This window comes from Canis lupus, chromosome 3 (assembly GCF_003254725.2).
Source record: "Canis lupus dingo isolate Sandy chromosome 3, ASM325472v2, whole genome shotgun sequence".
Lineage (NCBI taxonomy): Eukaryota > Metazoa > Chordata > Mammalia > Carnivora > Canidae > Canis > Canis lupus.
The window spans coordinates 69951090-69976898 of NC_064245.1; the positions used below are offsets into that span (position 1 = coordinate 69951090).

Here is a 25809-nt window from a genome sequence, read left to right on the forward strand (position 1 = left end):
CGTGTTTATGAAGTGCCTCCTGTGTGTGCCCAGCCGGACAGGAGTCCAGGCCCTACCTCTGCCTGTATTCTAGTGGAGGAGACAAGGGGCAAGCAGACACCAGGGTGATGTGTGCTGGGGGTCACCTTTCGGGTCACTTGGGGTGCAAACTGAATGAGGAGTCCGTTTAGCCAGTGGGTGGTCTGGGCCAGGCTTGGACTGAGGACACAGGCTGGGCTGGGTTCTGCTGACCCCAAAGCCAGAAGGGGCCCCGTGGGCAGGGAGGATGGGCACAGGTACCACAGAGGTCCTGGCATGAGGCTGAGGACAGGCACCCGTGCCCACGCTCTGGGTGAGAGGAGGCGTCTGACAAGGGGATTTAGGAAGGCAGATCCGGGCTGGGGAGGATGCTAGGTTTCCGTCTTTTCCCTGAAACCATGGATTTATTATAGGAGTATTAGGGGTTTTAAAAGTGTTGGAAACTGCTGAAACCCCACATGTTGACATCTGGGTATCCCTGGTAGACCATTAGCAGACACACGTACTCATGGTGGAACTCCTGCACGAGGAACACTTACGCTGGCCGAGTGCCAGCTCGGAACGGCTGTTCGGAACATGCTTTCGAGCATGACCTCACTGGTCCAACTATCATTTTGTCCTGTTCTGAGGGATAAGGCTCCTCACACTCATCCACAGAGGGACAGAGGGGCACATGGCTGTGACTTCTGGCCTGATTGGGGCCGGGTCAGAGCTTCCAGGGAGGCCCTGGCCCCATGCTCCCTCTGGAACTGGGGTTCTCGCCTACCACCAGCCCCCAGGGCACCTCCCCGGCACGTTCTTCCTGCCGCGGTGTGGGCAGCGGCAGGACTGTGCGTCCTCCCTGGCCTGGCCCCCGTTCTGTTATGTCTGGAGGCCCAGCTCTGGCCTGGGGTGGAGTCTCGCAGCTGCCCAGCCTGTGCCGGCCGCCTCAGGACGTCTAGCAGGACCCTGTGCTGGCAGGTGGCAGGAGGAGAGGAAAGAGCAAAGGGCAGGTGGCAGTGCCGGCTGGGGAGGGGGTGGTTGCCTGCCTTGCACGTGAGGAGGCGTGGCTGGGGTCAAGCTGCTGCTGAGACACAGGTGTCCCCTTGGTGGTGGCCCTGCGGCTTTCCATCTTTCCTTCCTTTTCCGTGTGAGCATGGACACGTGGCTTCTCACTGAGCGGCCCATCACTGACTTCAGTCCTCACGGCCACACAGGAGGTGGGACTCCCCAGCCCCATGTCGTAGGTGGGGGAGCCGAGGTTGAGAGGAAGGAACTGCGGTGGCCGTGGCCATGGTGTGGGCTGGCCTCCGAGGCCAAGCTCCTTCTGCAGCACGGCTGCTGCTGCCTCACCCACTGACGTGCTGGACGGGCAGTCCTTTGTCCTCTCCTGGCGCTCTGTGCTCCGGGGGGTCGGCAGGGGGTTCTGATCCTGGTATCTCGGGCATCAGGGAGCGAGGAGGAGGGGGACCATTCTCTACGGGTGGACAGTACTGGGCTGACGGGGAAGCCCACGTTGAACACCTTGCCTTTCTGTTGCCACTCGGCCAGTGGCAGTGAGCCCCTCAGAGCCACCCATGGCACTCACCTGGGTCATGGGTTCTGGTCTGGGGAACAGAGGCATGTGGACGTGCTGTAAACCCCCCAAGAACACAGGGTTTTCTACACATCCCTTTACCCCAGACTGTCTTGTCCTTCACCTCCTCACTGTCCTCCAGACCCGTCAGTGAGGGAATGGTAGTTTGGGGGCCAGGTGCCAGGCCAGGTGTGACACCACTCCATCTGTCAACAGCCATGCCAAGTAGGCACTGACCTCGCTCTGCTGAGGCCAGGCCTGCCACTTCCTGGTGTTTGAGTCACAGAGCTGGGGATTCCTGGGTGAGGGCCATGGGGTGGGACAAGGCCAGCAGGGTTGGTTTCAGAGGGCCCATGGCTTGGGCAATGGCATGTTGTCTTTGGTGCTTCTGAACATGGTGGGCAGCCCCCCTGTGGGAGAGCCAGTCCCCAGCCACGCCTCCTCACTTCACGATGACCCTCCCATGGCCCATATCCCAGGAGAACCATCTGGGGGGAGAGGGACCTCGACTGATCATGAGAGGCCTCCAAGTCTGAGCACATGGGGGCTTTTCTGTAACTGGGGAGTCATCCCTTCTGTGTCTCCACAATCACGTGCTCAGCCCTGTCGGCGTCCCTGCTTCTGACAATGACGGCGGCCAGGCTACGTGGGCCCGTGTGCTGGGGAGTTCTCTGGGGTTGGAGGACAGGCTGTTGTCTGAGAGGATGTCACGTAGGCCGTGGTGCTCACCTGGCTCGGGTCACGGCAGCCATCCCGGGCAGACCTCTCAGCCTCCCTGAGCGCTGCCAGGGGAGCCCCAGCCAGGCCTGCGAGGGTGCCGGAGGCTGGGCTGGTAACGCAGGCCCGGCGCGGAACCCGGCGAGTGCTGGGGCCTCGACGCCGGCTGTAGATGTGAGACTGCCGCGGCTCTGGAAAAAGTGGTTCTGCCCCTGCGCCAGGGCTGACTGCTGCTGCCCCTCACAGTGCCTGTGTCGGAGCGGAGTGGGTCGTCTGTTGGCGGCTTTGCACGGGGACACTGTGTGGGGTTCTGGGCACTCTGGGAGGCCAGGCTGGAGAGTTACTTCCCCTCTGTGGGCCTCCTTCGCCCCATCTGTCACAGCGGACTAAATGGAATTTACCTCACAGCGAGAGAGGGTGCGTGGAAAGCACTTGTCAAGCTGTCAGGTGCAAAGACAAGGTCAGGAGGAGGAGAACATCGGCGTGGGAGGCAAAACCCCAGTCCCATTTTCTTTGCTGCCAAGGAAGTGGCAGGTGGGCCTCAAATCTACAGGAAGACCTCAAGGAGCAGCTTTCAGACATTAAGGACAACCTGGGCCCAGGCTGGGGCGAGACTCCTGGAGGAGGTTCCCCCGCTGCGTGCTGGGCTGGCCCTGCGGTCCCCTGGCACCGTCTGGGTGCAGCAGCTGTGGCCAGCCATCCTAGCGATGGCCTGAGGTGCCCAGAGATGTGGTCATCAAGGTCCCGTCACATTCTCCACACACAGCTTGCCCGGGGGAGGTGGAGGGACACCTTGGCTAAGCTTAGCACTTCTTGCTAAGCCACGGGAGTCAGTCAGAGTGCTGTAGGTGGTGCTTGGGCTTCGGACCCTGGCTGTGCACTTGCCAGCAGGGTGGCCGTGGCCAAGATAGACGGCACTCGGTGTGCCAAGCCTCAGAATCATCTGGGATGTTTAAAAATACAGATGGCTCCAGAACAGATGTGCTGAGTCAGACCCTTCGGGGTGGGTGGAGAATCTGGGTTGTGAAACTCTTCCTGGTGGCTGTGCAGGTGGCCGAGGCCAGGGACCTGTCTTAGCCGCAGTCTCCCTTCACTGTCTGGTAAGGAGGCTGTGGCATTTGTGTTTTGCTTTGGTTGTTTAGACACACAGGTAACGTGGCTTCCACAAGATGGAAGGCTCCTGCTGGAAGGCAGTGGGGCTCTGGGAGGCCATCCTGAAGCCCCGATTCTGTCCCATGCTGCCCTGCCAGCCCCCAGAGTATTATCCTTCTCTGGGTGAAGCCAGCGGAGAAAGGGCCACTGGAGAGCAAGTGGACAGATACCCACTCCTGTCCCACTGGCCAGAGTTAGTCCTGTGGCCTCACCTGGCTGCCAGGAGAGCTGTGGGATGTGTAGTTGCTAGCTGGGCGCCAAGTGCCTGCTTCACTCTGGGAGAACAGGTGGTGGGAGACGACCCACAGCCCCACACACCGCTCTCACGGGCTTGCTGAGCTCATCTATGGTGTGGGCTGGCCACAGCAGCAGCGATGGGGCAGTGGCTCAGGCTGGTTCTGGGACTGGTAAGGAAAGGCAGCTTGTGGTATGGGATCTTAACTTTTTGGGGTTCTAGACCTTTTACCAGATCCTGACCTCTCAGGGTTCCATGCCTGTAGAGACAGAGCCTCTTCCTTCATGGACAGCTGTGGGGCCAGTCTCCTCTGCCTCCCTCCCCCTCCCCAGATGAGGCCTACGAAAAACCTAGCTCCCAGAAGGCCTTGCTGACTTCCCTTCCTTCCCTATTTGAGTATATTTTCGGGAGATGTAAAATAAATGACAAGTTTAAGATCAGAGGGCCCATGGCTTGGGTAATGGCATGTTGTCTTTGGTACTCCTGGTACAGGCCTGGCACGGGTGGCTTCTGAACTTCTCTAGTGAAGCAGGCAGGCTCACTGTCCTGGTACATGCCCCTGGAATCCAAGCACTGTGGTATCATGGCCTACCTTAGAGAGGTAGAGAGGCCTACCCTGTCACGATGTACATCTGTCGGGTGGTCACTGAGCTGTGCCAATGGCAGGACCCGTGCCTGCTTTTGCTTATCATTGTATTTCTCCCCTCAGCCCAGAGAAGGTGCTCCGTAAACATCCGTGGGGTGTCCCTCCAGCCTTGATGCATGTGTCTCAGTGGCCTCTTCTCTTTCAGAACACCCAGTGCATTCCAGAAGGCTTGGAGAGCTACTACGCAGAGCAAGACTCCAGTGCCCGGGAGAAATTTTACACAGTCATCAACCACTACAACCTGGCCAAGCAGAGTATCACTCGTTCTGTCTCACCCTGGATGTCCGTTCTGTCAGAAGAGAAGCTGTCCGAGCAGGAGACTGAAGCCGCCGAGAAGTCAGCTCAGTGAGGTGGGCAGGTTCCTCACAATGAGTCACTTGAAGGTAAAAAGGGACTTGGAGGGACGTTTCATTAAATATAATTACCAATAATTTAGAGGTTACTCATTTATGGTGCAACTGCTTCTGTTTGCTGATGCTGCTTTGCAAATAAAACTTGCTGCCGGCCACTCATGGGCATAAAACCAAGTGCATATCAGCGTTGCTTAAACAGCTCTGACACCACTTTTCATGTTAAGGAGTCTTAATTTAGCTACTTTACGGGGACTTATTGGATGCTATCAAAAAATAAATTTACACTGGATATGCAAGGGGTTTGGATTCAGATAAATAATGCATTTTGTGGAATTGATTTTTTTACGCCCCCTCCCCTTGCTGTTTGAGATCCTACTCCACAGCTGTATTTAGAGTGACCCCCACTTTGCTAAGAGCAAGCTGTACTTAAGATTTCTTCCAACCTTCAGTCAGGCGGCAACAGAGCCACCAAGCCGCATGGTGGTGAGGTGCGCAGAGAAGGAAGGAAATAGGCCTTCTGAGAGCAAACAGACCCTCTTTCCTTCCCTGTGCTCATTCCTAAGTGCGCAGGTGTCCTGTGGCCAGACACACTCGGGTGGCTGTGTCCCCCACCCCAACCACCGGAGTTGGCATCTTGGTGCAGAGTGGACCATGTTTTGCTCCAGTGCATGCAGACCGTGTCCCAGCATGTGAGGTGAGGGGCTGAAGGAAGAGCGGCCCCCAGGCCGCAGGACTCTGTCCCCCTGTAGGTAGTCCGTCTGCTCTGTGATGTGTTAAATAGGAACGAAACCCCTTTGGCCTTTTTGTTCTCTTCTGTTATGAATAAAATTCACATCAACAGCCCTGTTAGCAAGTTAGTTTTTAAAAAACTTATTTGTGTTGGAAAAGTGAAAATGTAATTGCTGGGAAGCCAAGATCAATTTTTATTTTGTGAACTAGAACTCCTTTGATGTATGAAGCAGGCAGGAAAGGCTGGGAGGGGCTCATGTGGCAACTTGCAAATCCAATGATGACATTTCAATTCACCGAATCTTTGTAAGAAAATTATGTCTCAACCTGAATCTTGACATTAAAGTATATGTTTACAAAATTGCCAGTTAGATAAGCTAAGTGTGTAAGACGATTAAATAGAAAAAAAAAAAAGACATTCGCAGACATTTTCTTCCATGTTATTTGAATGTGTTGTTTCTGGTGGACATGTCAAAAGTTTCACTGTTTTTTAGTAGATCAAAAATAAATGACAACTAGTGCAAGATCTGTTGCAAACAAGCATGGTGGTCATGGCCGACTCCATTACTGCTTCCTGAAATGTGCTTCCCAAACCATATTTTATCATCAAGGGTGTTCTGACCATGACCGTGGCCTCGGAGCCAGGGATGAGTGGGACAAGGCCGCATGCATCTAGAGAGAGCAAGAACCACATACACACCTTTCCTGCACAGACACACCAGTAAACACACTAAGGCAACATACCTTTGTACTTTCTAGTAGACATTTTATTGACTGTAAATTCACATGTAACTTTTGACATTTTCACTCTGTGCCAATAAAAAACACAGGACCCCTCCCTGTGGCCGCGTGACAGACTGTACTGCACACAGTTCTGCAGGGAGCAATGCAGAGCTGTCCGCACCCACACCAGGGGGTGGGGTGGGGGTGGGGGTGGGCATGAACACCAGCTTGTTTCCTGCACAGACGTGGTTCCAGAAGACTTGTGCTTCCCACTGCCAACAGGTGGTCAGTCCTGTTCATGTTTCCTAGAGGGTCAGGTGCACAGGCCAGGTTCCTGCTCCAGCCAAAAGCTCCCAGGGGCGCAGTGGCCCCTTGCTGAGTGCCCAGAGTCTATCCCTGCACTTCTTCTGCAGCCAGCAGGCCGGCGTCCACTGAACTACACTCGGACCCGCCGATAGGACATGAAGCAGCTATAGTTGCATTTATTAGGTCAACAGGGCACAGGTGCGTTTTCTATAACATAGTGATTCTGTCACATGGCCCAGGCAGATGAGAAGTCACAGGAAACAAAGAAATGATCATCTGTTGTGAGAAGTTATTAACCAGTGCTTCTCCCGAAGCCACCAGAAGGGCAGGGCTGGAGCCTCCCAGAGCCTGGCCTCTGGTCAGCCCTTCCACATTGGTCTCCAATTTAGGTGCAGCCAGTAACAATCCCCACCCCCCACCAACTCACCCACCTTGCATCAGGATTGCTACACAGGTCATTTTGTGTTCATTATTTTCTTTCTCAGCTACTACATGGGCTTAAAACCACAGGTCTGGGTGTCCCTTTTGTGAGAGTATACATCTGTCACAGCCCCCTCCCCCCGAATGGCTCTGTGATAAATCGGCTCACAGCCCTGCTCTGATGCCGGAGCCCACAACAGCGCGCCGCCTGCCGGGAACAGCCAGAGTGGACTAGCTGTCATACCAGTCCAGGAAGAGCAAGGAGAAGGAGCACATCACCAGGAAGAAGAGGACCCACACTCGGAAGCCAGCGTTGTTTTTAATGGCCTGGGGGAGGGGGGAGAAGGAGGGCAGTAGCACAGGGATTTGCATCACACAGGATTTTGGTTTCAAAAGCCCTCAAATGCTCCACCTGTCTGCGGGCACTCGCCCTGCACTGGGCTTTAACAGGGTATTGCTAGAGTCAGTGCTACCGGAATTAGACAAAACCATGGGTTTAGAATCCATCAGAAAACAAACAGGTATTTATTTCCCTTACTGGCTGGCCCTTAGTCATACTTCCTGCATATTTCTCCCAGGAAACACCCAGCAACTGCCCATGTGCATCCTGGGGTTAAAACCACACACGCCGACCTCGAGTACCATAGCTGGCCCAGCTGCTGGCTCCCCACAGTACATGGCAGTAGTGGCCTCCCATCAACCCAAACCCGGGGACTGCACTCAGAAGACCGAGGACACTCAAGAGTCCGCTGTGGTGGCCCCAGTAAACCAAGGCCCTGGCCCTTAGGGTTGGGGCAGGGGGTGTTCAACAAGCTTCTCCAGTGGCGCCCATCCACGGATTTAGGGAGCTGGTGCAGCCTTTGCCAAGAGTAACCTCACGTGTCTCAGATGGCTCCTTTGGAGGAGGGTGAGTCACATCTCTTGGTAACAGCGGGTGCCCAGGGTTTGTTGGGGACAGAACAGGACTGTCCAGCACAGTCAGGAGGTGAGCCCTGGGGATTGGGCCCCAGCATGGCTCTCCTGCAGCCCTGCCAGCAAGACCACCCCTACTGCCTGGACTCATTGCCACATAGCCACGGCCTGGGGGACCCGAGAGTACTCACCTCTCTGATGTCTTCATTACCTTCCTTGATATTCTCAGTTGCCCCTACAACTAACTGGTGAATGCTGTCGATCTCGGCCTCCTGTGGAAGAAGAGTAACAGGTGGACCCAACCACTATCTCCTTTCCCCAAGCACACAGACCTCAGAAGCTAGCAGCTGCCCCTTACAAAGGGCCAGGACTTTATAAACATGAGCCCATGAATCCTTACGGTGCCCTGAGGGGTAGGCCGCATCCTCATTTTGCAAAAGGGAAACAGGGTTCAGAGACTTCACCCCGAAGTCACACAGCAACCATGTGGCAGGACTAGGACTGGAACCCAGTACCTGTGCCGCTGCCACCCCAGGTGTCACCTTCTGTGCCACTTGCTGGACAGGAAGGGACGAGCACAAGAGCTGCCCGTTACATAGTAGCCGCCACAGGCCAGGGCCCTTCCCTCTGGTCTCTCCTGTATTAGGTTCGAGAGGTAAGCTTTTAAATGCATGTGCTTTAAAACATACCCTAGCTTCAGAAAAGTGCTTTGTGTTTCACCATTTTATGTGTAACCTAAGAAAGTAAAGGGCTAAAATGTATAAACATGACCTCCCATGTACTGAGAGCCTCCCATGAGCCAGGAGCGTGTCCAGTGCCTCTTCCACCAGCAATGACAGCAAGGCAGGGGACACCCGCCCCATTCTGTGAAGGGCGGCAGGGCTCAGGGCACCCCAGGTCACAGGACACACTTCGGAAGTCTGGATCAGAGCCATGAGCTCCCCTCCCGTGCCGTGCTGCCTCCAGAAACAAGTCTGCTTGCTCTAACAGACAGCTGACGTGGCTGTTTGAGGTGTCAGGAGGGGGATGTGAAGGCTCAGCACATACCTGCCTAGTTCCTTCAGTGCGCAATTAAAGAGGGACAATTCTTCTGAACCTGAACTTCCACACTGTGAGGTTTCATGTACCTGATGTACGATTCAACCCTGGCTGTGAGCCTTAGGACAGGTTTTGTGAGGGGGGTATCTTAAGTCAACTACCCCAGTTTAACACGATGGAGCAAAATGATTTTGTCTTTGAAACCCTTCCATGGTCTGTGGATCCTAAAAACAAAAGGACAAATTTATCGGTCTCTAAAAGTTTTGCCAGTAGCTGACTGGAAGAATTTTAGATGTGGAGGCAAGTATGAGTAACGTGAAAATCCACTTGTGAGAACAATCCTGTTTCCTGTGTGGACATGACACCCAAGGTGGCACGGACCTGGCTTTCAGAGGGCCAGCCGAGTCTGGGCTACTATCCTGCAGGCATTGTGTTGGGTGCTCCCTGTGGGTTATCTCTGGGCCTTAAAACAGCCCTGAAAGGGCCACTCCGTTTTATAGACAGGCAAACCATAGCTCAGAGGCTACCCTGGTGACCTGAGGGCCTCCAGAACAGAGATCCACCTGACTCCCCCCTCTGAGCGCTCCACTGCACACCTGGGGTGGCCACGCCGTCTGGCTGCAGAGTGCTCGCCAACACAGAGGCAAGAGGCCCTCACCTGAGGAGCCGTGTGAGTGTGCACTGGCCCAAAGCACAAAGCTCTGCATGCACGGCTGCAGAGACAGGCAGCCTCAGAAGTATCTGGACTTCACAGTATATTCTTTTAAGCTAAAACTTTCAACAGTGATTTTTTTTCTTTCTTACCTGCTGTAAAACCTTCTCTGTGAATATCTCTTGGAGCCTGGAAATTTCAACCACTCTCCCTTCTATTTGCCTTCATTAAAAAAAAAAAAAAAAAAAAAAAAGGTTACATACAACCATTAGTACTTAGTCCTAACAAGAACGTTAACATTTCTAAAGGGATCAACTAAGTGAGAAAGCCTCTGGAGGAGAGAGGGACATCATGTCATCCAAGAGAGAGGGAGGAGGCACCACGTCCAGCTCAGGGAAGGAGGAAACAGGCATTTTACTTTCCAGCTCTCCTTCAAAGTCTCTCAGATTATGGGGGTGTACGGCGGTGTAGAAGCCTGCTCTCCCCTGTAAGCTGACCTGAGTGCCCCTGCCTTGGGAGTCCGTGCCCTTGGTGACAAAAGAGAGTCTTCTAGAAGGCCTATACCAGCCTCGTAACCATAGTAACGAGGTGGGGATTCCAAAGAAAACACCAGAATGTGCTGACAACTCAACTTTGTTACTGCTCAGTAGGCTGAGGGCAAGCATAATTGCCATTCTAACCAACTTCCTGTGGAAAGGAAAAACTCTGGCTAGATCCGTCTGCAAAATATATCTATCTGGGTTCAGCAACCAAGTGTCTGAGCTTCTCCCTGTTTCAGGGGCAGCCAGGGGCCCCCAGTGGTGGTCTGGGGGCTAGAGTAGGGCCCTAGAGATGGAGGCTGCAGGGGCTGAGCTCCCAGCCGAGGAGGTCCGCAGTGTAAGGGCAGGAGGCTGCCATTCCCCCCAGGGCTTCTAGGCCTGAGGAGGGAAGAGTGAGGCAGTGGGGGCAAGGACTAGGAGGCCCCCAGAAGAGTACAGGTGCTGTCAGAGGGAAGTATCTGCACTCGGAGTCCTTGGGACTGTGTAGGTACAGTGCCAGGATGTGCTTGCTTTTGGGATGAGCCTATAATGCAGCAGTTTCAATGCCCTGCAAAAGCCTGGGCCTTCTGTGCAGATGCCCCAGACATTCTCAGGAAACAGGCCCCAAGTCCTTCCCCAATAGGACCAGCTGGTGATGGTTCAAATGGGTGAGCATAGCCACTAGCCTTTGGTGCTGCCAACCTTTTGCTGAGGGAGCAGGCTGACTCTGGCAGAGCCAAGTGCAGGAGGCTGCCCCTGGCTAGTCATTCTTCGAAAGGCCCCCCTATCTCACCTTGAAGTGATGAAGTGCAAACAGCCCCCACCTGGTGATGCTCAGTACCTGGTACAATCTGTAGTCACTGGGAGCCTGGCAGCAGCACATAGATGGGGACTACCCACAAATTAAGGGGAGTCAGTAGGGGTGGCAGCTCCCTTGACCCCGAAATGGCTCCAGGGAGGCATGCATGTGGCCAGGGCCACAAGGGTATATTGGGGCACCAAAGTAAATTAATAAAGTTCTCAGTTTCTGGAAAAGCTATAACATAGGCCATCAAGCCTAGAGAAACCACATACCTACCTTACTTCATCAAACAGGCTGTTCATTTCACCAATTAGGCGCTGGTTTTCTTGTTCAAACTGTGAGGAAACAAACACATGAAGGGTGATGTCATACTCAAACCAACACAGCCAAAGGCAAGTGTCTAGGCAAGGCGTCTGCACAGAAATCTTTGATCTGCCCTCTGAGAATCACTAGAGTCCCTCCTTCCAGCGTCAGCATGACATCCCCATGGCTGGATTTCTTCCTGTCTGCAAGCCAACATGATGCCTGCGAAGGTGAGCCGAGGAGGTGCAAGGTTACCTGTCATCCCCCCGCCCTCCCTGCTCTCCTCTGGCGCCCACAGGGCTGTGCTGTCTGCCACTGGGACCATCTGTTTTAAGTGGAACTGTGAGGTCCAGCAGCTAAGGTGAGAGCAGGGCAGTGTGATTTCAGAGCCATGCTCTAGCCAATGCACTGTGAGAGAAACACAGGCCCAGAAGCCAGAGGAGCCCCATTCCTGGCGCTCAGGCTACAGGACTCGATGTGGGTAAGGATACCACCCTGACACCCGGGAGCTCATCAGAGCCAAGTTGACTGTGGAGCAGACAGCTGCTGTTCCCACCATTCCTGCCAATTTGACTCTGGCCAAAAAAAGGATGGTGTGTCTGAAGCTTCGCCTTGGTATGGGGCCAGAAGATCTCCTCCCCCTCACCTTAAGGACCAAGCACTCAGCCTTCACATGCCCACTCAACTCCCTGAATGCACAATCAGCCTCTGGGCAGGGTCCTCTAGCTCCTCAGCCACATCCCACAGACCTGGCGCAAATATCTTCTCCACAATGTATCCCGGGTCCCCAAGCTTGATGCTGTTTCTCATTTTTCTAACCTTGGCCTAGCACCTTCTGAACATCTCTTAGGCTGTGAGCCATTTTAGGCCTGGTAATAAGCTGTGCATGTCCCAAACTCTCTGGGTGACTATGAGCTGCCCAAGGGTGGGAACCAAGTCAAACTCGACTCTGAAAAGGCACCAACCACACTCTTCCTTTCGCATTTGTTAGAGCTGCAGCCATGGCCACAGATACATTCGAGGCACCATCTGTGCCAGGTGCTGTGTGAGGAACAAATGGAAGCAAGCTTTGGCTCTCTGGAGGCTTTGCCATTCGACTGAAGCTCTGGCTACCACTTGCTTGGTAAAACAGAGGGAAGAGATAATGTTTATGGAAGTCACAAAGGTCACCGAGGCCGTGCTCAGCATGTCACATGCAGAGACCCTCAGTCTCCCTGCTGCCCTGTCTGGCTCCCACTTCGTGGGGAGTGAAAGAGCTGTGCTCACTCAGCTCTGCACCTGCCCAAGCTTCTCCCTGTGCTTCTCTGTCCTCCCCTTGTGCCTTGCTCACTTCTACTCACTGGAAACACTGGGAGGGTCACTTTCTCTGGGCAGGGCCTCTTAATGGTCCTCCGTTCATGTCCCTCCAGCCCCTCCATGTGGGTGCCCTCTGTCCCGTCCACCAGTTCCCCTGCACCCTTGCTGCACCCATTCCTTCCCTGGCACCTACGCTCTGCCCTCATAATCCTGCAGTCTTCTCCAGTCTGTCCTCCATGCCTCAGTCACAGTATCTAAGATGCCAGTCACGTCACATCGCACCACACCAGCCCTGCCCCATGGCCTGCAGATCAGCACAGAGGGGTGGCCCCTTCCTGTGGCCTGCCACCCTACCTCTGCAGAGGCTGAGAGCTGAGGGAGTCCCCCAGCTGGTAACCTCAAAACCTGGCCTATGGACCTTCCTAGTGACCAGACACATCATGCAGATTTAATCACCTCCCATCATCTCCTCTCTTTAAAAAGTTCCTCTGTACTTGGGGTTTGCTACATTTCTCGCCCCTGTTTATGCATCTTCCCTCCTGGGGTGGGGCTTTTTCCTCTGGCCTCCCAGCATAGGGCAGGGCCTGACACACTACAGGGTACCAGTTCCCAGCCCTAATGCTTGTCCAAACACACAGATGCCTCCACTCCACCCCAGATACACTGGGCCAGAAAATGGGCGGGCTGGCCCATCTTCCAGAAGGGCAGAAGTGCTGGGGAAGCGCTCTACAGGGCCGCCCCAATCCCTGGCGGTGGGCTGCCTTGCTGGCTGCTGACAGTACTCTTCTAGAAGGTCCTTCTCATGCATGCAACAGGCTATTTAAGGAAATAAAAACTTCCCTTTTAAGTTTGAAACTATCAGCTCTGTTAACTGTCAACAGTTACTTGAGTCCAGTATTTAAGGAGAAATAGAATTACATCAGTGTGTAGGTGCTAATTTACTTTCACTAATTCTCCCAGGTACTATTCAGGATTAAAAAAAATTTTTTTTGCAGGGGGCATTTTCTTATTTTTGTAATGACAAAATTTGGCCCTGTCCTTTTAAATCCTCAGCTCTTTTATGCTTTTTAAACTGTTCCTAAGCAAGATTAACTAGGGATTTGAGGTGGTTTATTACTGGAATGTCCCCTGGGAACAAAGCTCTCTTTGTTTCCTCCCCAACTCTGGGGCATGTGGCATCTGCCTTTTAGGCCTCTGTGTAACTGCTACTTCTGAAGGACTCCTGAGAGCAGTAGTCAGGAGTGTGATCAGATTCTGGCTCTGATTTCCTTTCAACCCCTGAGTTCTTAGGGCCACCTGAGAAGTACCCAGCCCCTGGAGGAAATGAGAAAAACAAATGCCTTGAGGGATCAAGCAGCAATAGGGTTGAGGAGGGAGGTCTGCCATGGCCAGGACCTTCGTGGAAAGCAGCCTCCATCTGGGGGTGGGAGTTCAACAAAACTTGTTTCCTACAGCCCAGTGTAAGGCAGTTATTTAATGAGACCTGGCAGGACTCAGGGTGATTAGGTAGTGTCCAGGCTGCTGACAACATTCACTTACACCAAATTTCAGGATGGTTTCCGATGCTGTCTTGGTGGCCAACCTGTACACCTCACCTCTCATCTGCTGAGTAAGACAGGGAGCAGCAAATGTTGGCGGGCAGGGGCAGGTGATGAACATGCCTGGGACTTCAGTGAGCCAGCCCCTGTGGCCTTGTGGCAACTCCTTGGGTGGCTCTGGACCAGAAACTGGCTTCTGTCTATCCTGTTATGTGACAGGGCCTGTTTGTGAACAGAGGTGGTGATGCCGTCCTTTCCTGCCTGAAGCCCCGGGGAGGGATGGCTCCTTTACTTTCTAAGCTGTATGCCCTTGGGCAGATGACTGGTCTGTGCTTCTGTCTTCATTATTAAAATGGGATGATAATAATACTTAATTAGCAGTTGTTAAGAGGAAGATGTGCTAATACATGTAAGTTGCCTTCAATGTGCATGGGAAACAGGAAGCCCTCTAATTATTATTATTTAGTCTCTCTGGAAGTGAGATTCCAGATATGTAAAATGAATTATGAAATGCTCTGGAGGCCCCTTCCACTTCTCTGGTTTCAAATTTTAGAGGGCTGCTGTGACTTGAGGTCCTCTCTCTCTCTCTCTTTCTCTCTCAAGCAAGAGAAACGCTCACATTCACTGAGGCTCACAGGCAGCTGCTGGCATCTATCCCCACAGGGACAGGGACTTCACATGGTGCAGCAGCCAACGAGGCCTGGTCAGCGCCGTTGGTCAGCACCAAGGACAGGGCCTGAGAAGGCAAATTCAGCTAGTCCAAGATACACATCACCCATATTCACAGAGATGGATGGAAAGGGGGATATGAGGACTGCATGATGGGTAAGGTGGGCAAGCAGGGCCCAAGAGGCATCGTAGCAGCCAGACTGTCTTTGTGGGCCTCCTGCCATGACCCCCTCCACTCCACACTGGTTGCTCTCAGCACAGACCTGATGTCCCCAGCAACCTCCCCCTGACCTCTCAACTAGTGGCAGGCACCACATTTAAAGGTCTAAGACTGGGGAATGCTCCATAAAATGGGGCCTGCAACAGCCCCTACCACATAGGTTGGCATATGTTAATAAATGCTGAAGTGCTCAGAGCAGTACTTGGCATGTGGTGTGTGTTACATGCGTGTTAGGCAATACTACTTAACTGCTTTATTCCATTCAGGAGTCAGACTTCTAAATAGGGGGCCCCAAAAGGGTTTATAATCTGGTTTAAAGGATACAAATCCACACTGTGAGTACATTGTTACAGAAATCCTTTTCTAATCTAATCCTCTTTACTATAGTTTTAAAAAGAAAATCACTCGACAAAGGCCTTTGAGTATAAAATGAGGCCAGAAGAAGTTATTTGCATTGCCAAGGGGCAAGAGCAGCTAACTGAACTAAAGCCCATGAACCCACAGGGGCTGGAACCCACAGGGGCTCAGCCAAAAAAGCAGGCCCAGGACCTCTCTGGGCATTTCCAGATGTGATTTATCTGTGCCAAACAGCTTTATGCTCATGGCTCTGTGACCCTCATCTCCGTTCCTACCTCTAACTCTGTGAACCTGGAAACTCCCCACGGTATGGACTTCAGCTCTCACCTGTGTGGTGCCCAGATTCTACCAATTCTTACCGTAAGCTTGGCCACAGATCACAAGCCCTGCCAGCCAGCCACCTGTAGCTTCCAGGGGGCTACCACAAGAGACATTGGCTAGGGACACCTTTCATACACATTTAAGAACAGAAGTCATGTGCACTCAGGACAGGACAATTAAGGAATACATCAATACATGCAGGTGGTTTCACTTGAGGCAAGTAAAATGAATGCAGGCTTAGAAATGGAGGTATTTTCTCCATGTAACATCAGAAAACAATTTGGTTTCACTCAGCCTGACCACAAAACATCTGCTTATACTAACTCCAACGTTAATATACCTGCATCATGGGTTATAAATGGAAATTTACTGTGCAAATCATATAACACTCTGCAACCATTTTGGAACATGTAACAACTGCTCCTATGGGCGAAATAATGGATTAAATTGATATTAAAGGGCTTAATTCATGATTTTACCCCGAGGAAAAATTCCAAAACAGTGATTATGAATTATGACCATAATTTGCTACAACATTTTCCAATTTAAAACCAATAGTGCCGTACTTCTTTCATGTTCAGGGTTGAGCCTGTTAAGTAAGATTTAGGCTAGCCAGACTGTAAGATATGGAACTTAGCTATCATTCCCAATTAAGAGAGAGGTTACCTGGACATTACATAGGTGGCCATCAAAGTTCTGAACATCACATTCTGCCCAATCCACTTGCAGGAACAGGATACAAATCAGGGAGGTCTTGCTGGTTTTGATTATTTTAGTCCCTGACAGTGGGACACTGAAATAACTAGCATTACTGGGAATGGTCAGTAGCATATTTTTCGACAGTGACTCAGGACAGGACAATGAAGTGGAAGCATGTTATTATGCACTAAAAAGCCTAATGATGTGAACCTCATGTTCTAGAGAGGTACATTGAGTGCAGATGTGCATGGTGACAGCAACAGCTCTTCACATGGGTGCCGACACTGGCTGAGCAGCTACCGTGTACCCTGCACATGCTACTGTGTTCCCAACAATTCCATAGGGTGGTGATTCCTGCCAATACTCAAGTTCAGTGAGGCTAATTTTCTTGCCCCAAATTACAGATAGTAAGTGGTGTAAAGAAAATCTGTAACTGACTCTGTCAAGTCCCCAGGCCCACGCTCTGCCATCATCTCTCACTGGGACATAGCATCAGTTGATTACAGACATCCTTGCTGCCAACCTTCCTCTGGGCCTCTCCACTATGTGTCCAAAGACTTCTACAGGTCATGCATCAGCAAGGGTTAACAAACTTCTGTGCTCACCACTACCTACAGGAGGAAGACAAACTTCTCTGGCAAACAACTGACTCTTATTCTAGCTACTTCATTTATGAAGTGTACGAAAGAAAAAGAAAAGCCTTAACCAGAAGGTAAATTGTGCATACATGTGAATTATCTAAGAGACAGCTACACGTATTTTTTTCTCTAACAAAATGCAGTCCTGTTCCATTATTTGAGGGAACATGAAATCACTGTTCTAATAAAATTCTGTACAAATTGAGGAAAAACATGAGATTTTAAGAAACTCATCATCTGGCTTTAAGAAAAGCCTGATGATGTGAACCTCATGTTCCTCATGTTGCCATCATGAACTATCATTTGGCTCTAAGAAGGGAGCGTGACCTAACTGTCCTTCACTTTCACTGGTGGCTCCTCTGCCTTGGCCTGCCTCCCTGTGGAGCCTCTCCAGGGCGAGGTCCCTGGCTGCACCCCTCTCTCCTCAGTATGCACTGCATCGGCAGTGGGACGTCTCCCACATTCATGTCTCTAGCCTGAGCCTCAAATCCTACCGCCCACCAGACACTTCCCAGGGATGTCCCAGAGGTGCCTCACACTTGTCTCAAATGAAATTCAGCATCCCCTGCTCTGCCCAGCCCGCTCTCCCTCTGATTGCCAGCACTGTCTTCCCAAGTCACAAAGCTCCAGGATCCTCCTTCCAGTCCAGCCCCAGCCCATCCACTTCCCCACACCTCTCTCATCTTTGCCTCCACAGCCACACCCTGATCAAACCCTCATCACCTCCTGACTGGAATCCACACTGCAGTCTTTTCCTAGCCACCCTACACATTTGAGGCTTCCGGCTGCCGTGTCTGCTGGGCCTGAGGAGCAATGAGCTACTCAAAGTCAGAGAGTGTATTTTGGAACCAGGGAGAACCTGGAGGCAGACAGGGACCTGGCAAACCACTTGAAATTGTTTGACTTAGTCACTTAACCTCAGAATTATTTTTGCCTGTAAAGAAGAAAGATAGCTCTGCTTACTCTTCCAAAGAGACTACCACAGGCTCCGAGGAAATACCCAAAGCAAGTCCTAGGAGAGTCATGGCTAACGGTACTATCTCTGCAATCAGTTTTGTGCTTCTTAGGTGATGATTTTCCAGAGGAAATCACTCGTCTGGGGGTGTAGGGGAGGGTAAATGCTTGTGAAACCATGCTGTTTATGAAAGATGCATGAAACTCCTTGAGCTCCAGCTGCCGCCTGCGTGGCCCCTGATGCTGCTGAGTGTGGCACACACACCGGCGTCCTCTCTGCACACACATGTGGCTGTGACCTGGGAGCCTGAGCGCTGCCTAGTCTCTTCCACCCCGTGCAGTGGACCGCTGTCCTGCCTCTCCGCACTACCTGCCACTCTGAAGAGGAAAGGCTGAGGGAACTTGTGAGCTCTTGTTGTGTGCCTGGCACCATGATGCGTGACCCTCCTGGTCAGCTCACTCAGTCATTAGCCCCACCAGGGAGTGGCCACAGGTGGGTCAGTCCTTTATTCAGGCTTAGAGAAGAAACAGGAAGTCTGGAGAGCAAGAAGATTCTGAGTCAGTGCTCTACCCCTGGCAGCCAATGTTCAAGAGAGCAGAAGCATGCATCTGGCCACCCTCGGGGCCCAGCCTGCAGACTTGCCCGTGTAACATGCTCAGGGGGGTCCTGGGAGGATGACTCCTCTCCCAGGCTGCTTGTGTTAATTTGCCACACAGGCTACACTCCCTTAGACCACAGATCCCACCAGGGATACCTGTGAACTGTGACAGGAAGGAGTGCAGGGTTTGGAGCCAGGGTGCAAGGCATTGGACACAGCTTGGCTGCTCTACTGGCCCTGTGACCTTGGACAGCTTTAGAGGCTTTGTGCCTTATTTTTTTCAAATATACAAAGATATAAGTCCTCCTTCACTGGACTGTTACAAAAATTATATAAGACAACATATGTAAAAGGCTTGGAATATAGGGAGTGCTCGTGAGTATACATAATAACAATAATTAACTTAAAGTTAGAATGTTCTAGTAGTGCTTACTGATGATCCTGTCCACAGTTTCTATACTACGCTCATCAAAGGCACTCATCCATCTAAACACCATTCTAGGCTCCGGGAATATGGTAATAAAAGCAGACAAGTTCCTGCTCTCGTCACACTTGCATTCTAGTGGAGGGATGAAGGAATAAAGTGGGGTGTAGGGACAGAGTGGCTGGGGGCCACTGCAGGTTGGGTGGTCGGGAAGGACTCTTTGAGGACATAACATTTGAGACCTGCAAGGTATGAGGAGAAGAGTTAAGAGAAAGAACCTCGGGATCCCTGGGTGGCGCAGCAGTTTAGCACCTGCCTTTGGCCCAGGGTGCGATCCTGGAGACCCGGGATCGAATCCCATGTCGGGCTCCTGGTGCATGGAGCCTGCTTCTCCTTCTGCCTATGTCTCTGCCTCTCTCTCTCTCTCTCTCTCTCTCTCTCTGTGACTATCATAAATAAAAAAAATATTTAAAAAAAAGTATAAAAAAAAAAAGAGAGAAAGAACCTCGTCCAAGAGGCTCAAGGCTGGGATGAGACTGAATCCCTTTCTTATTTGACAGAGCTCTGGCTCAAAACTCCACTACTTCTAGAAGAGGAGACTTAGGTGAGAAATCTGTGAACTGATGATTAATAAGCTCTATCACTTATTAACTTGAGGACCATGGGCCAGACACCTTACTGCTTTTTGCCAAAGTTAAAAGGATATGGTGATGCCCCACCACCTCTGAGAGTGACCATCCAGAGTATCACAGAGAAAATGAGTACCAGCAAAGTTCTGTCCACTAACTGCTGCACAAATTAAGGTGCTGTCATCTGACAGAGCCACTGAAAGTATATGCCATGTGGGAGCAGTTTCCCAGCTCCTTAGGCAGAGGACAGTGTCGCACCAGGGCAGTGCTAGGAAGCACCTGCTCCCCACCACAGGAAGACATATCCCATTTGGCTTGGTCACACCAACCTCCGGACGAACTGTACACAGACACTGCTGGTAAATGAGTTGGCAGGGGCTCTTGCCAGACCTATCAGTTTCCTTTTGAAACTCACCCAGGGAGGATAGCCTACAACTGGTAACTCAACCTTAGCAGTTAACGTGTTACTCTTCATTTTTCAGTCTTTACTTATGCTTTCTCCACATTAGCATAACACCAGCAATTCAAACAATTAAAAAGCACCACAGTAGTAATTATAAAAGCCCCATTTAGTCTGGAGGACTATTTTGCTGCAGCTGAAAAGAATCTAATATTAGTAAAATTATTCCAAGGCAATTTCTTCTTTAATTATGCTACTGCAAATTTAAAACTTATGAAAAGCATATTAAGAATTAGGAAATCAAGTGGAAAAGTTGTATCTAAAGTATTATTTTGAGAACTCAGTATAATAATCAGGGCAAGGGAATTTAGGATGACCTCCTAACTAACACCAGTTAGCAATACCCAACTGGGCAGAGAACAGCCTTACCATTTGTATTTCTTCTGGGGATAATTCATCGTCACCTTTGCCATCTCCCCAGGTACCTAATTCAGGTTGTGATTCTGCCGGAATCTTTTCTGTTAAAAAAAAGAAGAAGAAGAAGAAAAGCAGAAGGCAAAAGAATTCATTTTAGAAGAGGCTGGCTTCGGATGCAGGCATGTTACGAACATGAGACAGTGATAGTTTTGTCCACATCCGGTTAACTCAGGCACGCCTCCACAGTTCTCCTACCATGCTTAGACGTGTGCATGTGTGTGCATACGTATATGTGTGTGTGCAGGGGAAGAAGGCGCCTCATGCACAGCATTTCAGTGCTATGGTGATCTCAGCAATGGTTGCAAACCAAACCAAAAGGACAGTCTTCAGAACCAGTCTTCAAGTGTATTTTACTTCAAAACACCACCCACACACTCATGCACTCCCTCTACTTTTTAAATACTGCCAAATAGATCAGTATTTTTGTTTAAAAAAAAAAAAATGCAGGAAGTGACATGCCACTCCCTAATCCTATTCCTGTCCCAGAAGTAACCACTGCCAGTACTTTGATGTAGCCTCACAGACCTGACACAGCCTATGCACATACATGCAGATATCGAACTCCCTGCCTTCCCTACTTCCACCTAGAAATACGTAGTTTTGTGTGTAGTGCTTCCTTTTTAGCACACTGTTCTAAAACTTCCCATATCTCAGAGATTATCTTTATATCAGTCACAAAGATCTGTATCATTCTCTTAAATTGATGCATAATATTCCATTGTAGGGAATGTTCCTCGTGTAGCTGTACCCCAACTGATAAACCTTTGGTTATCTGGATTTCTCACAGGTATACTGGTACCATGGGCCAGTCCATCCTTAGAGCACTCTTCGGTGTGCTCCAGGATGGATATCTGAGCACAAACTGCTAACTAGAGGTGTATGAGCCTTCTAGAGAACTTTTGGATCGCAACCACACAAACAGGTGATGGTCACTTGATGAAGTAAACCAACAGCTCAGGCTCCTAGAAAGGGCTGTGCCACCCAGAAGGACCATGTTAGACAGGCCTGCCTGGCTCAAAGGGAGTGTGTGGAGGGAACAGGGGAGTGGATGGAAAGGATCTGTCCCTGGTGGACACTGTAACGGGGTTTTTAAAGGTGACTTAGGTTCTGGTGTCTCAGCGGGGCTCTAGGCTTGTCAGCAGGTTGCTAAATACTGCTGCTTTTTCTTCCTCAACCTCAGTAAACTTCCCATAGCTGATCTCAGCCCCACAAGATAGGCAAAAGTCCAGAGTTTTTGTTTTGAGACTCATCAGGGAAAAGAACATATCATAGCACCAATTTAGAGAAAACAGTTTAGGCAGACCCTGTACACAAGGTACTATTATTTCAGATGCATCATCGCAAAAAACCTCCATGTTGTCCAGAACATTGTGGAAGTTTAAAATAAATGGCTATTTTTGCTAGAATATTTGTGAAAGACTTATTTATATATGATTTATACATAATATATATGTAAATATAATAAACATATATAATTTATATATAAAAGAGAGGGAGAAAGCACCTTTAGAAACTGGTAAGGTGTTTTTCTGAGAGGACATCTTCGGGTAGGAACCTCTGCACTTTTACCTCACCACACCTCCACCCCTAGAGCCCTCTGTTTCCTACTTAACCTCATCATGGTCTCCATGTCAAGCTTTTACTTTGACGTTAAGGATAAGAATGTCAAAATTAGAAACACAGAAACACCATTAATATCAGCACCAAGAATAAATGCTCTAAGCTAGAATGTAAAATTTGCTAAGAGGATGCGTGCTCTACAACCTGCCACCTTGGTCACTGCCGGGAGCCACTCTGATCTGCTACCCCAAGAATCAGCCTGAAGCACAGCACTCTTCAAACTATCCTCTGCACAGACCTCCAGGGACCCTGGCGCCAGGACCCATGTGCAGTCTCCTTGGTGGCTTAACAGGCCCTCTGCGTGGCCGGGCCCCACTCACCTTGCCAGCCTGAGTCCCTGCACTCCTCCTCTTTCCATGTGCCGTACTGAATATGTCCCATACCACTCCATGCTTTCTGGCCTCTGTGCTCATGCTCTTCCTCTATATCTAAAAAAGTTTCCATTTTAGGTCTGGACTCATTTCTCAGGGCATTTCCTCCTGAAGTCCCCTCTGAGTGAATTCTGTTCTTCCCGCCTGTGCTCTCTCCTAGGGCACTACTCACTTTCTCAGGGGCTGGAATCTTGTCCTTCCCATCAATTGTGAGCTCCCTGAGGGCAGGAACCATGGCTCATTCAAAAAGTACAGAAGTATTCACAAATAACCATACCCATCTTAATGCTAGGGAAAACCAGGGTAACAATTATAGAAGTAGGGGGGCATCTGGGTGGCTCAGTTGGTTGAGCATATGACTCTTGATTTCAGCTCAGGTCATGATCTCAGAGTCTTGAGATCAAGCCCTGTGCTGGGCTCTGTGCTCAGCAGGGAGTCGGCTTCAGATTCTCGCTCCCTCTGCTCTTCCCCTACTCCCTGCTAGTTCGCTCCCTCAAACATACATATGTACATAAAATCTTTAAAAACAACAGGTCCATGCAGACCTCGTGCTGGCCCAGTAAGAATATGGAAGAAGAAGGCCAAAACATACGATGAGGACAAGGGCTGCATGACCAAAGATCTGCTTGATACTGCTAAATGAAAAGTAACCAAACCAATGGCTTTAAACAAACAAACAAACAAAAAACAGGAGTGTGGCAATCAAGAAACCATCCTCTACCTAGAACTATGCCACTTAGTCCTATTCTGAAGTATTTTTTGTCTAAGTTACAGCTCCTGTTTCAAAAGAGAAATGAAAAACTGAATAGTTAGGCCAAAGGATTCCACATAGCCCAGGCTGACAAAGTCCTTCTGCTCACTGTAGACATTCTAATTTATTAGCGCAATGTCCAGGAGCAGATGTGCAACCCCTCACAGGGAGCAGCTGGGGCTGGGGGAACAACACTGACCCGCTAGCACTGAGGCCAGTCGGGACAGATGAAATGTCAAAGGCCCCCAGAAAACAGGGCAGCAGCACAGAGGTGGGTGGCTGCCTCTGCCCTCCCACACTCGCTCACCTGCAGGCAGGCCTGGGGCTCCGCAGGGCCTCTCCCCACAGCTCCCAAGTGTCTCCAGTCCTGAGGCCCTCCCTGAGCTCTCCGCTCACTGCCACAACCAGCTCACAGTTTCCAGCTGAAAATCCTCCAGGTGTCTTGGACCTAGCCCGCATAGACGAGAATTCTGGTGTTACCCCCATCCCCTCTCCCAGCTTTGCTGCCAGATTCCTCTTCCTCCTGCCTTCTCCTCACAGTCCAGGGGCCACTCACGCCCCAAGCCTTGGTGCTCTGTCCCTCTGTCCCTCACATCTCCTATCCCACCTATGAGTTCATCTGCAGCTCCAAACTACTATGGCTGGAGATGGGGCGCTTCTCTGGTCCACCATCTCCATCTCCACTACTGCCCTGACATGTAACGCTGCCACTTGGCATCCGGACTATGGTAGATCCTATCCTACGACCTTGATAAACTCATTTACTGATATTTTTTAAATTTTGGATTCCTTAAAATGTTCTGTATACAACACCAGGTAGTTTAGGCATAGAGAAAACTTCCTTTCTAAGCTAGATTTTAACTTCTTTTGCTAGCTATGCCAACCTACTGACTTTCAATACTACATTTGAAGGAGGATACTGCCCAGTTCTTGGCATCAAGCAATGGATCTCTCCACAGCCAGCTCTACAAACTATAACATAAGACGGGATTTGTGGAATACCTCCTGCCCATGCCACATGCCAGATGCTGCTAGCTTCATATGCCCCCTCACGTGATGCTCACGATAAACCATGGCCATGTGATACCACAAGAAAGCACAGGCTCAGAGTCTCAGGACAGAGGCCAGACTGTGAAACCAGGTTAGGCTGACCGAGTCCCTTCCATGACTCCGTGCTGCAGCCATATTTCTTCTCTTCCCTTATAGACCCACAAGCAGGAAACAGATAAAGGTGAGACATGGCAATAGTAATTGCTTTCTTTGGGGTAAAAAACAACAAAATGAAGTATTTAACAATTTGTTACATATGCAGGAATTTGTACGTAGAGTAAGTCGTGTACATTTTTAGTAAGTGCTGATTCAGATTTTACTAGTCTTGGGATTCCTGTAACTAAGGAAGAGAGGGCTACATAACAAGCATCACCAAATGACCTTGAAAGGCAAGGGTGGTTTGTGGAGTTGAGGGGGACAGGGAGGCCGAGCCAGCAGAAGCAGGCAGGTGCCAGGGTGCAGGGGAAAAGACAGAAGAGGACAGGCCACAACGCATCTCAGAGACATCTGAGGACCAAGACAGACCAAGGTGGGGCAGTGTCTCAAGATGCAAGGAGAGCAGGAAGCAAAGGCAACACTAATGACAACCCATACCCTCTGCCCCATACCCCTGGAAGGTAGGTCTCATCACCCTCATTTTAAAAATGAGGGAACTGGTGCTCACAGGTGCCAGGTGGTGCTAGAGTTGGGATCATGATGGCCTCAAAAGAGACTCTCTTCATACCGTCCTGTCTCCTATACAGGAATTAGGAGCTGAACTGGAGAGTTCGCTTTCAATATCTGGTGGGCTGGCTTCGTCAGGAGATAAACTCATGATTATAAAACAGCAAACACTGACTTTAAAATAGAAAATTTAAACTGTGAGGAAAAGGGTTCTTTCACTCTGGTGGCATATATCCTATTGCCCAGAGGCATTAGGTTCCTTTTATATCAGGAAACACTTCCACGGCAAGTGAAGGCAATGTTCCAGGTCACCTCCCTGCCTCCCTCCTCTCCTCCTTCCTCTTTCACTGTTTTCAGTGATTTACTGAGCACCTCCTATGTGTCAAGCATTGTCTGGGTGTCAGTGTTACAGCAGTGAACAAAACACAGAAATTCCTGTCCTCACGGGACCTCCATTTTAGTAGGGGAGACAGATCACAAAGGACAGACCCTAGTAAAACAAACAGAAGGGTAGTGGCACGTGCCAGGAAGAAGGAAAAAGCAGGGAAGACAGAAAGTAACTGGGAGCCTCAGGCCTTCATCCTCCCTTTATTCACCCTCATTCCTCACTCGGGGAAAGGGAAAGGGGGAGGGACCCCAGCCTGTCTCAGGGGATTGATGCTGCCTACAGACCTGCCCCCTGATCTCCAGACTTGTAAACCCCATTCCCTGCTCAACATCTCTACGAGGCACCTCAAAATTAATATGCCTGGCACTGGGTCCTTGGTCAAACCAATCTCCTGCACCACAGTGAAGGACAGCAAACTTCTCCCTTGTCAAAACCACCACAGCCTTCCCCGGCCCTTCCCTCCTGCCTGTCCCGTATACAGGAAGCAAATGCTGTGGCTCTACTTTAAAATGTAACCAGAATTCCAGCACTCTCCCTCCACTGCCTTGCTACCAGGCATGTCATGCTCCACCATTATCTTGTTTCTGGGTGACTTGAGCAGCCTCTTGTCTCTACTTCTCTTCTCCAAGAGAGCAACCAAAGGGGCTCTGCTCAAACACAGCTGGC

The 25809-nt window shown here is 50.6% G+C and overlaps 2 protein-coding genes across 7 annotated transcripts in view; one reads left to right on the plus strand and one right to left on the minus strand.

Moving 5' to 3' along the window:
• NSG1 (neuronal vesicle trafficking associated 1) overlaps window positions 1–5945 on the plus strand; it is a 28975-nt gene extending 23030 nt beyond the window's left edge. The window contains exons 5-6 of one of the 2 annotated variants that reach the window (XM_025437672.3): window positions 4469–4706; window positions 5240–5945. In XM_025437672.3, coding sequence (XP_025293457.1) covers window positions 4469–4672 — 204 coding nt within the window. In that variant the 3' untranslated portion in view covers window positions 4673–4706; window positions 5240–5945. Of the gene's footprint in view, window positions 1–4468 lie in introns of both variants that reach the window. The other variant, XM_025437671.3, reaches the window with a different exon arrangement.
• A 205-nt stretch (window positions 5946–6150) lies between these two features.
• The window catches only part of STX18 (syntaxin 18), a 120048-nt gene continuing 100389 nt past the window's right edge, over window positions 6151–25809 (minus strand). For 3 of the 5 annotated variants that reach the window (XM_025437656.3, XM_049108626.1, XM_049108628.1), the window contains exons 7-11: window positions 20253–20341; window positions 11053–11111; window positions 9609–9678; window positions 7958–8038; window positions 6151–7181 (exon numbers count right to left, since the gene is read on the minus strand). In XM_025437656.3, coding sequence (XP_025293441.1) covers window positions 7086–7181; window positions 7958–8038; window positions 9609–9678; window positions 11053–11111; window positions 20253–20341 — 395 coding nt within the window. In that variant the 3' untranslated portion in view covers window positions 6151–7085. Of the gene's footprint in view, window positions 7182–7957; window positions 8039–8813; window positions 9029–9608; window positions 9679–11052; window positions 11112–20252; window positions 20342–25809 lie in introns of those variants that run through there. The other 2 variants (XM_049108627.1, XR_007409936.1) reach the window with 2 other exon arrangements.